The 15455-nt window shown below is 38.3% G+C and overlaps 1 protein-coding gene across 1 annotated transcript; it reads left to right on the top strand.

Annotated features, from left to right (window-relative positions):
• On the top strand, positions 1-10722 carry LOC100893043 (5-hydroxytryptamine receptor 1-like). The gene is made up of 4 exons (XM_011667724.2): positions 1-94; positions 622-1908; positions 7610-7636; positions 8680-10722. Exons 2-4 carry the CDS (start codon positions 645-647, stop codon positions 9357-9359), a joined length of 1971 nt encoding a protein of 656 aa, XP_011666026.1. The 5' UTR covers positions 1-94; positions 622-644; the 3' UTR covers positions 9360-10722.
• The last annotated feature ends 4733 nt before the right edge of the window (positions 10723-15455 follow it).

Raw genomic sequence — 15455 nt, 5'->3', positions numbered from 1 at the left:
TGATGCTCGTCTGGCAGTGAAACCATGCTATTCTACGATGTCGGTGTTAAACATACACTCACGTATAGAGTACTGGAATTTTAAGGATAACAATGTAAGTTATTGAACTATTTATGCTTATGTGAAATAAATACTGTTGATTTTACCACGGGTTCGGACGTAGACCGAAAAACTGTTATCATTTTTTGTATGTAGGCCTACTTGTTAAGTGTACAAATACTTTTCAGACCATAAGGACACTGGTTTGAATATGTTTACTTAAGAATGATGTTCCAATCATTCATAACTTTAAGCTTTTTTTTTTTTTAGTTGAATCAAAGATATTTTTTCGGGGGGGGGGGTGTATCAATTCTTTCCATTAGCTCTTAAAGTGGTGCGATATTAATATTGTATAAAAAAAATGACTCACTCGTTGACACTGCAAAATTTGCCGATCAAAATTACAGTGAAACCAAACTGTTGTACATGTAGATCAACATTTAAAAAAAAATGAAAATGAAATAAAATACACGCAATGTTTATGAATCGTATAAAAAATATATTGTAAATATCTCTCATAAGCTACATAGGATGGGAATTAATAGACCATTTTCACAATGTCCTTTTCATCGCCAAATGCAGGATCTCGGGAGGCAGTTGTATACATGTGGATTACGACACAGATGCAACTAAATTTGATAAACACTAGCAGTAAGGGAGAGATATTATTTGAAACGAATGAAACAGAAAGGCAGTGGCTCTCGAAGGAAAATATGTCATCAACACCATTGCCCGGATCCGAGGGGTCATTTCCATCGCTAGACATGGACGCCACAATGGGAAGTTCAATGCGGACATTAGCATCGGACAACGAGCTGGCGCGGAGTAGCTCCAAACCGGTCGTCGACATTAACATGCCGATGACATCACCGACATCGTCGTCGCTTTCGACGTTACTTCCTACAATAGGACCCAATAACAGCACAGTGTATTCAACAAACATTACCCAAGCAATGTGGGACCGACCAACTATGATTGGTCTCTCGGTGACATTGTGCTTGCTCATACTTGTAAGTTTGATAGGAAACTCGCTTATCCTGCTAACCATGATTACCTTTAAGCATATGCGGACCAAGACGAATATTTTCATCGCAAACCTGGCTTTCGCCGATCTTGCCGTGACGCTCCTGTGCATGCCCTTTACCTTGACGACAATCATCACAGGAGAGTGGGTGTTTGGAATGGCCATGTGTAACACCAATGCATTCTTTGATGCCTTGTGTCTCGTCGGCTCTATCCACAGCCTCATGTACATCAGTATCCACAAGTTCTTCTCGCTGGTAAAGCCGTTGTCAAGGATCATCACCCACCGTCGCATGTGGATGATGATATCTCTGGCGTGGTTGTCGGCGTTCTCTTGCGCCATCGGCCCGCTGGTCGGGTGGTCTTCGAACGAGTTCAAGAATGGTACGACCCAGTGTGGCCCCAAGTACCCCGAGACGCCGTTGGAACGATCCCACGCCTACTACGTCCTAATCATTGGCTATTTCATCCCCATCTTGGTCATAATCGTCCTCTATACCTGTATCTTCCAAACCATTCGCCAATACACCGAACGTCTACGCCTTCATTCCTCGATGGACATCCAACAGATATTTCGGCAACAGAAGCGAATCATCGGCACTCTCTTCATCCTCGTCTTGTCTTTCGTGCTTCTGTGGACGCCATATTTTGTGTATGCAAGCCTGGGGATGTTCGTGGGATTTCACAAGCTCCCCGTTTGGTTGAATCTTTTTGGGTATTGGTGTGGATACGCCAATTCTGCAGTGAATCCTGTTATCTATGCTTGGAGGGCCAAATCATTCCGGGATGCTATAAAGGATCTATGCTGCTGTGCATGCGCTGGACGAAAGAGACCATTCAGATTAGGTAAACCTCTCTCGTATATTTTCTTCGCTAAAATTAAGACCCTTGGCTTATGTCATTCAGTTTCTCTGCTGTAGATATCTTCCAAATTACCATTTAACGCTATTATCATCATCATCTTTACCATCACCATCATTGCCATCATAGTCATCCATCATCACTGTCATCATTATCATCGCCAAGCCCATCACCATCATCATCATCATATATGAAATTTAACATCTTCATCATCATCATCACAACTTTTTTACATCCCTATTATCACATTATCATCCTCCTCTTCAACATATACCATTCAAGTTCTATTGCAACTTTTATTGTGCATTTTTATTCATTATTTCGTAGTAAAAGAAAATCGTGAGCAACTTATCACTCCGGAGTAGGCGAGCCACCCGAAACCGATTCAATTCAGATTAATTAAACTGAAAAGTCATTTCCTTTCATTAAATAAAAATAAACCAACAGATACTCAAATACTATAATGTATATACGTGTATAGTGACATAAATACTGTTTAAAACATATTAATGCAAGTAAGAAGGCGCAAATCCCAGTAAGCATGTATCGGGTACGCCTTTAGAAACCAATGCGATGGATATCAGTTTCAGACATGGTCCAAACAAAAATCAGGATTCAGGATTTTATCACAAGCATATTCATCACCGTTAGTATTAACGTCATTATCATTATCATCACATCCTTATCACCAACATCAGCAGCAGCATTAAGTCTGTGAAAAGTGGATTTTTCCCGATTTATGTTTTTTTGAGAATATGACGTATTAAAGTTTACATGTAAACGTACTTAAAAGGGCCCTATTAAACCAATCCACCTTTCATTTTTGAGTTACGATAAACACAAAAAACTCAAAATTTGTTATTAAGAGCATAATTTTATATTAATACAAGGAAGAAGGCGCAAATCCCAGTGAGCATAATTTGTTTCGGGTATACGCCCGTAGAAACCAATGCAAATGAATATCAGTTTATGACATGGTCAAATACAAAACAAATAAATTCAGGATGTCATGTTCTTCTCATTGATTTTTTGTAATGAAAATCAAATTGTTTATGAATCAGTTACAACTAGTGATTTGCAATACATTGGATGTTTAGGAAGCATTATTTTCTTGTGAGCAAAAATTATCTGTTTGGTCGAATATAACAATCAAGGGCAATTTAGCCGTGGAGGTATGATATAGTGGTCACTTGACTCTCGATCTAAGAGTTGAGGGTTCGAATCCCAGCCAGGCACTAACGTCCTTTGGCAAGAAATTAATCCACATTTGCCACTCTCCACCTAGGTGTACCTGGTTTCCTGCTGGGGTAATACAAACAATTGCAAGGCCCACAGGAAGAGTAGTATTAATACTGATGTGGCTACCCTGTGTAAATAATACCAAATTTTAATTTCACATGAGTAATCATTTTCATGAACATATGACCGGAAATATGTACGACAGAACAATCATCATAAAATAATACATATTTGAGACTGACTAAAGAATGCCTAATGAGAATCAATGATTGATCACATAAATGTCAAGCTGTAGGAGATATTACACCACCTATATCCACTCAACTCACAATCGCACAGTAATATCAGGAAGCTGTAATGGTAATATATAGAATTAAAGATAAACTTGAGTGCTGGTAATGCGATTGCATTGTGAAAGAAAAGGTGTTAAATGGATCAGAAAAGTTGATATATAGCATGTAAGTAATGGTGTGTAATGCAAGGTTCTAGAGTCATCAAAATCATCATAAATTTGGCAGAGTCTTGGTAAAGTAACAATCACTTACACAGAAAGATGTATATGGGACAACACCAGGCGCGTACGCAGGGGGGGGGGGGGTTTTGGGGGTTAAACCCCCCCTTTGGAAATTTTTTGTGTGTAAACCCCCCTAAAAAAAACCTAAAACCCCCCCCCCCCCCCCCCTTTTGGATTTTTTTTTTTTTTTTTTTTTTTTTTTTTTTTTTTTTTTTTAATTATTAAAAAAAAAAAAAAAAAAAAAATATTCCCATGGCCGACCTAAAAAAGGTGACCTTACCCCCCCCCAACGGAGCAAAATGTCAAATTTCCAAATTTCGAGACCAAAAAAAAAAAAAAAAGTGTCCTCTTACCCCCCCCCCCCCCCCCCCCCCCCCCCCCCCCCCCCCCCCGCTTATTCAGCGGTCGGCTGAGTCGTTGCGATTTTTTTGGGACCAAAAAACCCCCCCTTGAAAAAATCCTGCGTACGCGCCTGGACAACACACATGGTGTCGGGGCTAGTACTACCCTGATTTCCTTATCTTTCTATGCTCATTACTCAGCCAGTATACATTTTCTTCCAAAATTGTTTGGCACATGACATTTATTTGTAATCTTGAACATTCAGTGTAAGTTTCGTTAGATTATGTGAGAATTCATTTTCTTTTTTTTTACCAGAACTCAAGTTTATCTTTAAGGTTTATTGGTAAAGGTTTGCAACATATTAATACAAAATGAGACAGAAGAAATGGAAATGTTATGAGGAGGGCTTTGTCCAACGTCTGGATGAACTATAGCCTGATAGAATAGAATAGAATAGAATACAAAATGACCCAAATCTGTTGGTATTGCCTTGGAAAAATAGTTTATTCAGAATCTTATTCACGTTCACTTTTACCGAGAGAAATTATATGAAAAAAGTGTCAAATGTGAACACTATACTCGGTGATGATTTACGACCGGTGTGAAAGGTTTCTCCAAATAGCAATCTGTCAAGAATTAATCCAGTTTTTTAATTAAAAGTTCCCCACCCAAAGCATGCATTCTGTCACATCTCTATTGACACACATCAGGAATCGCCCTTTTGTGTCCTCATCATTCTCTCTGCTCGCTTCACAAACATAGCTCTCTCCCTCTCCAGACCTATTACTTTCCCCTCTATCTCTCTTTTTGCACCTCTCCGTCTCTCTACTCTCTTTCCTCCTTCTGCCTTTCCCTCCCTCTCACTCACCCCTTTCTGTCTCTGTCTCTCCCTTTCTTCCTCTCACTCTTTCTCTTTGTGGTTTTCTACACCCATCTATATCAATTTCTACTGTCTCCAATATCATCCAGCCTTTCCGGCTCTTTCTGTTTCTCTATGCATCCCTCTTATTTTGAACTGTTCATCTCTATAATTTTTTTTTACCTCCCTAATGCCATCCTTCCCCTCACCCTTCTCTCTGTATCACTCTCTCTCTCTCTCTCTATATATATATATGTCTGTCATTTTCTGTATGTCTGTCTATCTGTTGCTCTCACTATCTCTAACTTACTCTCTCTCTCTCTCTCTCACTCTCTCTCACTCTCTCTCTCCCACAGTCTATCTCATGTTCTCTCTTCCTCCTTTCCACTCTCCATCTCCCCCTCTCTCTCTCTCTCCCCCTCTCTCTCTCTCTCTCTCTCTCCCCTCTCTCTCGGCTCTCTGTGATCTTCTAAACTTGAACCCCTCTCAATCTCAATTACTTTCTTACATCCTTCTCTGTCGACCCTCCCTCTGTATCTTCTGAACTTCCAATTGAACTCTCTCAATCTCTATTAAATTATTTTCCTCGTTCAATTTTCCTCCCTCTCCTCTGTCTTGTTTAAAGTTCCTCGCAATTTGAATAGTCTCAATCTCTATTCTATCTTTCACTCCTTCAATCCCTCCCTTCCCCTTGTCCCCCACTCTCTCTCCCTCTTTCTTTACTTTCCTTTCATTTTGAACCCTTTTTCGTCTCTTTACTTTTCTTTCCCTCTTTCAACCCTTCCATCCCTTTCTATACTTCTCTGTGTTACCGTCAGTCTGAATCCCTTCCCTTTATTTCTGTCCCTTCCTGCCTGCCTCCTATCCTTCCTTCTCTCCCTCCCGATTCCCCCCTTCTCTCCCTCCCAATTCCCCTTCCCTCTTCCCCTCTCGATCCCTCTTTGCGTTCCTCTCTATATCAATAACATTCCATTTTCTCTAGGAAAGCATGGAATCCTGTAACCAGGTTAATGGCCTAACCATCAGAGTATATTGATTAATAAGTCTTCTTGGCCATAAATATGTTACAATCATACTTACAAGTAAGGACAAATGAGCGTCAAAGTAATTAATGTTGCAATAAAAATAATATTATGCGCAAATATTTATTGCTTAATTGCTTTTTTAAATTTGTTGTATTGCTCTGGCGATATAGGTATTCAATGGGGTTTTCAGTTAGGTTAAGGGCTAGTGTTAGAGTTCAGTCCATGGGCGACGTTATGAAATCAGTAAGTGTAGGATTAATTGTTGCTAGAAAATTCAAAAGAACATAATATATCGCACATTATTAGTAAACATCATCACTAAAAACGATTTCAAAATATGTTACTACTCCGAGTGATGTACTGTAAATAAAGCCTACACTGGTTGATCCTGGGGCCTAGAGAGCACGTCTATACTACATGTGCCCCCTGCCCCCCCCCCCCCAAAAAAAAGAGCTTGCCCCTAATATCAGATCTGGGAAAAGGTTTTACTTGTCAGATATTTTTGAACCTCATTATGACATTAAAAGTGTATTGTTTTTTATTTAAAAGAAACCTTGATGATTTTGCATTATACTTGTGCCCTGCTGCCTCCCCCCCCCCATGTCAAAGAATTTTGGATCCACCACTTACCCAGGGACGGATCTATGGAGAGGGCCATGTTGGCCGTGCTGCTGTCTACAGTGTTTGCCTTCTTGTCAGCAAATGTTCCAAATCAATCACCAGGAACCAATGTAGCATTTTACGTTTTCCCGCGGTTTGGTTTTCCACCAACAGAAAACTGGACAGTTGCAATCGACAGACGAGTGTTTGATGGTTAAACAATAACCGAATCTTGGTCGAATTTCGGCGGGAAATGGCTTCCTGAATAAACAAGTGCACTTTAGCGTTGCCTCCTTATTTTTAGCTCAGACGAGATCGTCTATCTTTATTTCGAGCATAGGAAAATATATAAGACGGTCTTTTATGAGAACATGGAGGAAAAATTACTACGGCATGACAATTATTTACTCACAATATATATAATGAGAGTAAACTGTACTACTCTCAAATACTATCTAACGCAATGACAAGTTCAAAATAAAGAAGTGGTCTATATGCAAGAAGATATATCTTGTGACACTGTTATTTTTTTGTATAGACATCTTCTGAGAAGTCATAATCATTTTTTTAAAGATAATTGCGAGAATTCTCAGAGTTTTTTTTGTTTGTTTTGGGTATTAATTTTTTATTTTTTTATTATTATTATTTTTTAATTTTTTATATATATATATATATATTTTTTTTTTTTTTTTTTTTGGGGGGGGGGGTATCTTCGCTTTACATTACGCTATGAATGCTTTGGGAACTAAGCTTTTACGATGCCCGAGGGCTTAATTTATGTAGTTCCCCATTTAATTTTCTAAATTTGTTTATGAATTATGTTGTATCTTTTGTATCTATCAATTTAATTTTTTTACCCAGAATGAAAAAAATGAGAATTGAATTGAAATATATTGAATAAAGAAAACATCTTTTTATTACGTAGTCAATGAACTATTGTCCACCTTTACTCAAATTATTAGTTGGATTCATGTGTTTAAATCTTATTTGAGGCTTACTAATCCCTATCGAAATCTAAGTTAGCTTATAAGTCGTTCCTTTACGTTTACATAACTATTTTAGTTTTAATATTTTGTGTTTTCTTTTCTTTCTTCCAACCCATTTTAGGTGGTGTTTCAAGTCGTGTTGCAAAAGGTGAGCACATTTGATAATAGCCACAGAAATTAAATATCTTATCGGATACAAACAATCATTTGTATTAAGGCTTTAAAGTCATTCATATTTAGACGTTTAATCGCCTTATCATTAATTGTTAAGCAGCAGACCCGAATGTAAATCGTGGTAAACCATTTTTTCTTTCAAAGTTTGGTAGCTTGGCATGTCTCTTTTCTCTCTTTCCCCGTCTCCCTCTCTAGCTCCGCCTGCCTCTCACTCTCTATCTAGCTTTCTTTCTTTCTTTCTAGCTCCCTTTCCTTTCTCATTCCCCATCTCCCTCTTTGTCCTCGTCTATCTGTCTCTGAATTAAATTGTCCCTCTCCATCTCCCTATAATGCCCTCAGTCCCTCTGCCCCCTCTCCTCATCTCTATCCCTAAGCCCCTTGCCTCCCTTTATCACTACTATCACTTTCTATTTTTTTTATCGCGCCCCTTTGCCGGGGGAGGTAGAGCGTCTTTCAAAAATTGGGGGGGGGGGGGGGGAGGGCACCATTCACAAAGGACACTTTTTGGAAACAGGGTCACTTATCAGAGGTGAAAAGGAGCACTTCTCGCACCTGAAAAAAGGCCACTCATCAGAGGTAAAAAAAGGGGCATTTCTAAGAAGGGGAAAGGGCGTTTATTTCAAAGGAAAAGGGGCCCTTGTCACACTAAAAGCGGCACCTATCAGAAATTGAATATGTGTACTTATGAGAGGTGAAAAAGAAGCACTTATGAGAAAGGAAGAAGCACCCATTTGAAAGAAAAAGGGGCAGTTTTGTAAAGTAAAAGGTCACCTTTTTTACAGGAAAATGAACACTTTGGGGATACTTGAAAATGTGTGTGTGGAAAGGGGGACTCAGGGAGTGACGCCTTTGCCCCTCAATGTGTCTATCCTCGACCGTCTACCCTTTCTCCGTAATTAAAACATTATGTTATGTAAATCCTACGTAAACTATATAAACAAATATAAGGAAATTATAGGTACACTATTATGTAAGTCATAATGTTAAAGCAATTTCGTAATATCATTTACCTCTCAGATGCATGGAACACGCGACGTGACCCGCTCCAGTCACCTAACAGATCTGTCAGGGCCAAACCAACAACCAACCTCACCAAGAAGAAAAGCATCAGTCTTCAGAGTCTCAGCAACGTCAATACCCTCATCTTCCCGTACGTCACCTCCTCAAGACCTCCTCCCGCCGCCGAAGACAACAGTACCAGCAACAGCAGAGACACACTCTACACAGACCACCCCTCCAGGGAGGGGTCAGGGAGTCTCTGGTCTATTGATGGGGGTTCGTATACCAGTGATGTTGCTTATAGAGTGGGAGCAGAAAGAGGAGAAGGAGGAGGAGATGGGGGTATTGGTGGTGGTAGTGGTGTTAGGAGGGCGAACAACAACATGACGACATTGGAGCGTGGACAAAATTTATTCGAGATGGCAATCATGGCCGCGGAACAGGAGCGCATGGTGAATTCACAAACGTCACTGGACAGTGTCGTCAGTCGAAGTGCCCGATGCCTTAGCGATGGCGCAAAGGAAAATCTCGAGATGAATTTCTACGACGTCCGTCCGCGACCTATGCAAACGCTTTCGTCGTTCAGGTCTTACCAAGGTTCAGTGTTCAAATCTCATCTCAGCCCAGAGAACGAAGATGCGCCGAGTTTCGCCGACCCCGCCCTCCAAATCTATGGAACATTCGCAGTGGAAATTTGAGGAAAACTGTACTATCATGACCATTGCATTACCAGTATTCTCCAGATGAACATCAACAAATTTCTTAGATACATCATTCTGAGTTTGTTCTTAAATGATCTCACCCCGTTCAAGCTTTAAGATGCGCCTGGTTTATAATTAGGAATAATTTTCTCAATCATGCTAATACATGTACCCGTAATTTTGTTTAATCAATATTAATCTGCATAATTATAGACTTACCATGAACATATTGATTTCATACTGTCATTTGAATCGAAAAAAGCATACTCACTGGCAAAGATATGATATCTGGGGTAACAGCTTGAGAAATGTAATGATTTTTTACGACATATTCTTAATAAAACTTACAAAATTGACGCCCTAAAAAACTTTTGTTTTAAATAAATTATGAATCCACACATGCAAACGTTAATTTATTATAGTGTTTGCAATGGTAGTGTTTATTTAAGTGTTATTTTATTAATTCTCTTCTCAAACATTCATTCATTTTATTTATCATGATCATTTCTGACTACAAAACAGAGTTATGTTTTGGGAGTCGACGTGTCTCCATTTTTCTTACTTTCTGTTTCTTCAATAATAGTGATGAAAATTGTGAAAGTAATAAGCGTAATTTTAATTCTATAAGTATTTCAGTTTTTTGATGATGATGATCATGACGATGGTGACAGTGGCAATGAAATAGCCTCTGCTATTCATGATGATACGTCTACGAGTGGTGTTACGGATGGTTTCCTCGAACCGTCTCCTCAGGTCCTAAGTTAATTAAAACGGATGACACAGTCACACAAATTGGTTAAGATTCAGGAACCATTATTAAATATTCGTTTCTAGCTTCATTGTAAAACCCCAAAGTATGTATATACATCGGTCTATACATCCATCACCGGTGGTTTAATCAACTGACTAGAAATGTAAAGGTTATAGGTTCGAGTCCCGGTACGGCACTTGTGTCCTTGAGCAAGGCATTTTATCTTCTGCATTGCACCTCTCTACCTGTAAGTGTTAAATGGGTACCCAGTAGGATACTGGATTGTTGATGGATTTGTATGAACATGTATAGTTGTAAAAGGCGACTAGCTGGAATACACCCAGGGAGTGGAGAATGTGCGCTGTAATGTACAGAATAGTAATTGAATGATCATTGTGATCATTTAATCAATCGTTACTTTTCGCGCTCATTATTGCTCATGGTTCTTGTCACAATCAGTCAATAATTGACATTATTTGTACAATCAATAATTGCTGATCTTTGTTAATGAAATATGTATACATGTACATAATATGACTCATTTGGGTAGCACAAATAATTCAGTTCTCATTTGCACAGTCAGAAAATAATATATTATGAAAATATTTATTTATTGATATGCATTGTACATACTAAACGTTTATATTTATTTTCTCGTCTTATGTATCATTGTGTCTGATCTCCGTTTTGCTAGTCTAAGATATTTGAGTGTATGTCTAATGATCCTTGTCTTTCTTTGCTTTTATTTCAATTTCTTAAACTTATTTGTATGACATGTTTAGGAACTGGACCATTTTTAAAGAAATCCTGGATCCACCCCTGATACCATTACCATTTGTCTGAGACCCCCTCCCCTAACCCCATCCCCAGCCTATACCCACCCTCTCAAACGCCCACCATACACCTGTCAACCTCTAAATTCCCATTTATCAGCATGATACCAGATGACTAAACTATACTGGACTAGCTTCCTTCCTGTGGTCTGTAATCGACTGTTCTTCTTGTTAATAACAGTTAAGAGTATCTTGGGAACAGACGGAGCATATCATGCTATCAACTTATACTTAAAGAAACACCTCACAGAAAATAAGGGTCATTTGAGAAACATAATCAACAGTTTACAAATTTGCGTCTCATACGTTTCTCGACAACCTGAGTTGATATTTACTCAAGTACACCAAAAGGAAAGTGACAACATATGCGAAAAAAAAAATTGTGCTTCTAATTATTACTCGTAAGGGAAAATAATGGACAACTAGATTTTGATACAGTGGGTCTTCTACGTGTTGATATGATGATTGATAAAGTAGGGAAAGAATATCGTCGATAAATAAATTTTGAAAATCCGAGCTTTCTGTTATTATCATTTCCTTTTTATTTTGGTTTATTCGGTGTTTCTGAATTTGGTCTAGCGTCCCACCCTTTCATTCAATAATAAACACATCTTGACACTTTCTTTACTTTAGGTCTAAATTCTATCATGTACTTTACTGTTTTTTTTTATCAACAGTATGGAATTGTTTGATCGTTTAACTTGCCGACTAGGAGATGGGGGAGGGAAGAACTGATCCTTATTTTTCTTTTCTTTTTAATTAATCAATGACACGGACAAAAAAAATCTTTTGGTTGTTGCAATTTTCCGACTACGACTTCTTGCGGCATGGGGGGGGGGGGGGGGGGGAGGCATATCACACCCATATCGTTTCCAAGGCATATCACCCCTTTCACTCTTAAAACCATTCAATTTTCGTATATTTTTTCGAATTATTTGTTGTTGCTGTAATATGAGATTGAAAAGGTCAAGCGTATTAAACAAAAATGTCGATTAATGATTTAAAACAAACTGGGAAAGAGAAAGATATTTTGTTATTTTGCCTTGTAAATTTCATAATTAATCTAATTAAATAATAGTATCTTTTTCACTCTATCTTCAATATTGATTTGTGTTCTTCCAAGAACATGACTTATATAACATAATTACAGGAGGCATTCACTTAGTTTGTTGAAAGTGAGTGTCATACATATAGCCTCTAAAGAGTTTTAGATTATTCCCTTCCTATCCTTGGAAAGTCACTCCCCAAATAGTTCTGCACGCTATCTAACAGGAATAAAAAGAAGATAATGTTATATTCTATTCTTCCATTGTGTTCAACACCTATCAACAGTTGTCTACCAAAAATCTTTTTGAAATGACCATGCACTGTTTGTTTCGACAAAATAAAACAATTATCAAAGAGCGGAAAGTACTGACCGTTACCGAGAGTTTAAAGTACCGTTATCTCAAGAACAATTTCCTCCTCCATTTCCTCCGGGCATACAGAGCAAGTGCTATCAGGATGGCTGGCATGCAGGGAAAAGACAATCATCAAAGGTTTGATAAACTTGACACGTGATCAAGAAGAAGGCGAAGGCGTCCCAGAAGAAAACGAAACCCGTTGTGAGCGAACACTGAGATGTATGGAAATAATTATTTGCTTTTCATAAAGTAAGAGTAATGTCCTTTCAAATGATACTTTGATTGGATTAATCCATACACGCTTCGCCGAGGAACATTTTTTTGAAAATCCAAATTTATCGAAATCAAATCGAAATCCATTTAGGAACACAGGCGGGCACATGCCCCTAATTGAATGGTGAAAGAGGGGGGGGGGGGGAGCGTCAAAATGCGATACGACTGCTCCAACACTCTGCAATTGACGACCTTGTTAATTTGCATGGCATCTTTCGGGGAGGTCTAGGACTAGTCCTCCCCTAGTCTAGTTCTGGACCCTATATGATTTTTGTTATTGGCCGACTATAAACGTTAAGCCGAGTAATAGCGCGATCCTTATTGACTGCTATATCCCCACTAACCGCGCGAGAATTCTAGCGCGGTTTAAAATAGTGAGGGGTCTCGCAATCACTAAGGATCGCGCCATCACTCGGCTTAACGTTTATAGTCAGCGAATAACAAAAATCAATATAGGGTCCAGAACTAGACTAGTCCTCCCCGGCAGCAGAGCCCCTGACCCCCTTCAAGACTGACTACGTTATGCCACTGACTTGATGCTTAATTACTACTGTGATTTGGAATTTGTTCATTTCAGATTCATTTTGAAATTCCGTAATTATATCATATCCGATTGATACAAGTCTGCAGATCTATTTTTTTTAAATGTCATAGCAGTATTGGTTTTGATTCTTTTCCTCCCCTTTCTCGTGTCGTCACGTCAAGCTACATGTACCCCCTTTACATTTCTTATCTGATAACTGTCGGCATATACATGTATACATGTCATTGATCATTGATGCCATTGTCTTCTTTCATTTTAATTTATTTCAACATAGAAAAAGTTTGGTCTATTATCTTTCTCTTCTCTTTCTCTCTCTCCTTCTCTTCTTTTTCTCTCTCTCTCCTTCTCTTCTCTTTCTCTCTCTCTCTCTCCTTCTCTTCTCTTTCTCTCTCTCTCTCTCTCTCTCCTTCTCTTCTCTTTCTCTCTCTCTCTCTCTCCTTCTCTTCTCTTTCTCTCTCTCTCTCCTTCTCTTCTCTTTTTTTCTCTCTCTCCTTCTCTTCTCTTTCTCTCTCCTTCTCTTCTCTTTCTCTCTCTCCTTCTCTTCTCTTTCTCTCCTTCTCTTCTCTTTCTTTCTCTCTCTCTCCTTCTCTTTTCTTTCTCTCTCTCTCTCTCTCTCCTTCTCTTCTCTTTCTCTCTGTCTCTCTCCTTCTCTTCTCTTTCTCTCTCTCTCCTTCTCTTCTCTTTCTCTCTCTCTCCTTCTCTTCTCTTTCTCTCTCTCTCTCTCCTTCTCTTCTCTTTCTCTCTCTCTCTCTCTCTCCTTCTCTTCTCTTTCTCTCTCCCTATATCTTTCATTTCTAATATGATCCGTTGTTTCTTCATCCTCATCTTCTCTCGACCTCCTTTTACAAATACTTTTTTTTTTGGCTTGCCTTTTCTTTGTCGATGTTTTCTTGTGCATTGTTCACACTTTAATCTGAAAATTGAAGGACGTGTGTAGATAACGAGAAATAAAAGGAAGGTTATTGGAATTCTTCATGGCATTGTACTCGACTGACCCTGAGAATTAACCAGGTAAAAATAGAAGAAAATAAATATATTTACGGATCCTATAAATAAGAAACTTTGAAAATGACTGATATGAGTCTATAAAATGCTGTACAAAGTTGCAATCAGATACAAAGTCAGGATGAGCATAAATTATTTTATTTACACTTTACAGTCAAAATCCCTCTTCATAAACATTTAATGCAGTTGTTTCGCAATATTTACTATTATTGAATAATAGACTTTCATCAACAAAATTAATCACAATAGGCCATTTTCGTTATGTAACCAAATTTAATGCATAAGTGTATGTGAAGTGCCTCAATACAAATTATTTCATTCACCTGTTAGGAATTATAGTCAGAATGCAACTGCATATATTAAGTGTTGCTAGGTAAGTCAAGCCATAATGCTTGTCCAACCTGACAACAACTAATGTATGCAGTTTGGATTCTGTCTATTAAAATACTATTATTCTTATCAGGTGAATAAAATAATTTGTATTGAGGCACTTCACAAAGACATTACGGAAATGGCCTATTATGTAAAGAGTACATCTACTCTGACATCAGAGTGGTTTGAATAAAAATCAGAATGATTAAGACAAAAATGAGACATAAATCGTTGAAAGTTTGAAGAAAATCAGTTCAAGGATAAAACAACCTTAGCATTTCAAAACTTGCAATCAGTCAAGGACAAACTGGCAAATCAATGATTTTGTTTGCAAGCAGCTCTCCATACACTTTGAACAACTTCAATAAATGTCCATTGCTCCATCAACAAAAATGAAATTTTGACATAATTTGTTTTTAAATGTCCTCACAAGAGAGCTTTTTCCTTTTGGCATCACTCATAAAGAGGGACATTTATGATAATTTCCAGTTCATGTACAAAACAAGTGGATATACCTGTATATCTACTCATAAAGGAAATTGTGAGAGTTGCCAATTTCTTTTTACAAGATCACAACTTCAGAGCTTTTTGCTTTTAAACCAACTTGATAAATAGGGTTAAAAAAAAGAAAGAAGCAAAATAACATACACTGTAAGTGTAAACAGCTTCTTACATTGTCACATCAGGCAGGGGGAGGGGGAGGGGGGAGGCCTGGAAGGGGGCCCTATATGCCTCCTCCCCTCCTCTCTGAATCCAACACTGTTTATTCTGATCATTCCTTATTGCACCACTCTCTGAGAGTGTTCTTCTATGAATAGACTATCCACACATTATCGAATGTATAGACCTGTGGAAATCTTTAAAGGCATTGTTCAACAATGCCAAATCTGAGATGCACGGACCTACGTGCTT

The sequence above is a fragment of the Strongylocentrotus purpuratus genome, unplaced genomic scaffold (assembly GCF_000002235.5).
Source record: "Strongylocentrotus purpuratus isolate Spur 01 unplaced genomic scaffold, Spur_5.0 spur5_scaffold_2, whole genome shotgun sequence".
Lineage (NCBI taxonomy): Eukaryota > Metazoa > Echinodermata > Echinoidea > Camarodonta > Strongylocentrotidae > Strongylocentrotus > Strongylocentrotus purpuratus.
The sequence above is the reverse complement of the archived record's forward strand: the minus strand, read 5'-3'. Positions and strand labels throughout refer to the sequence as shown.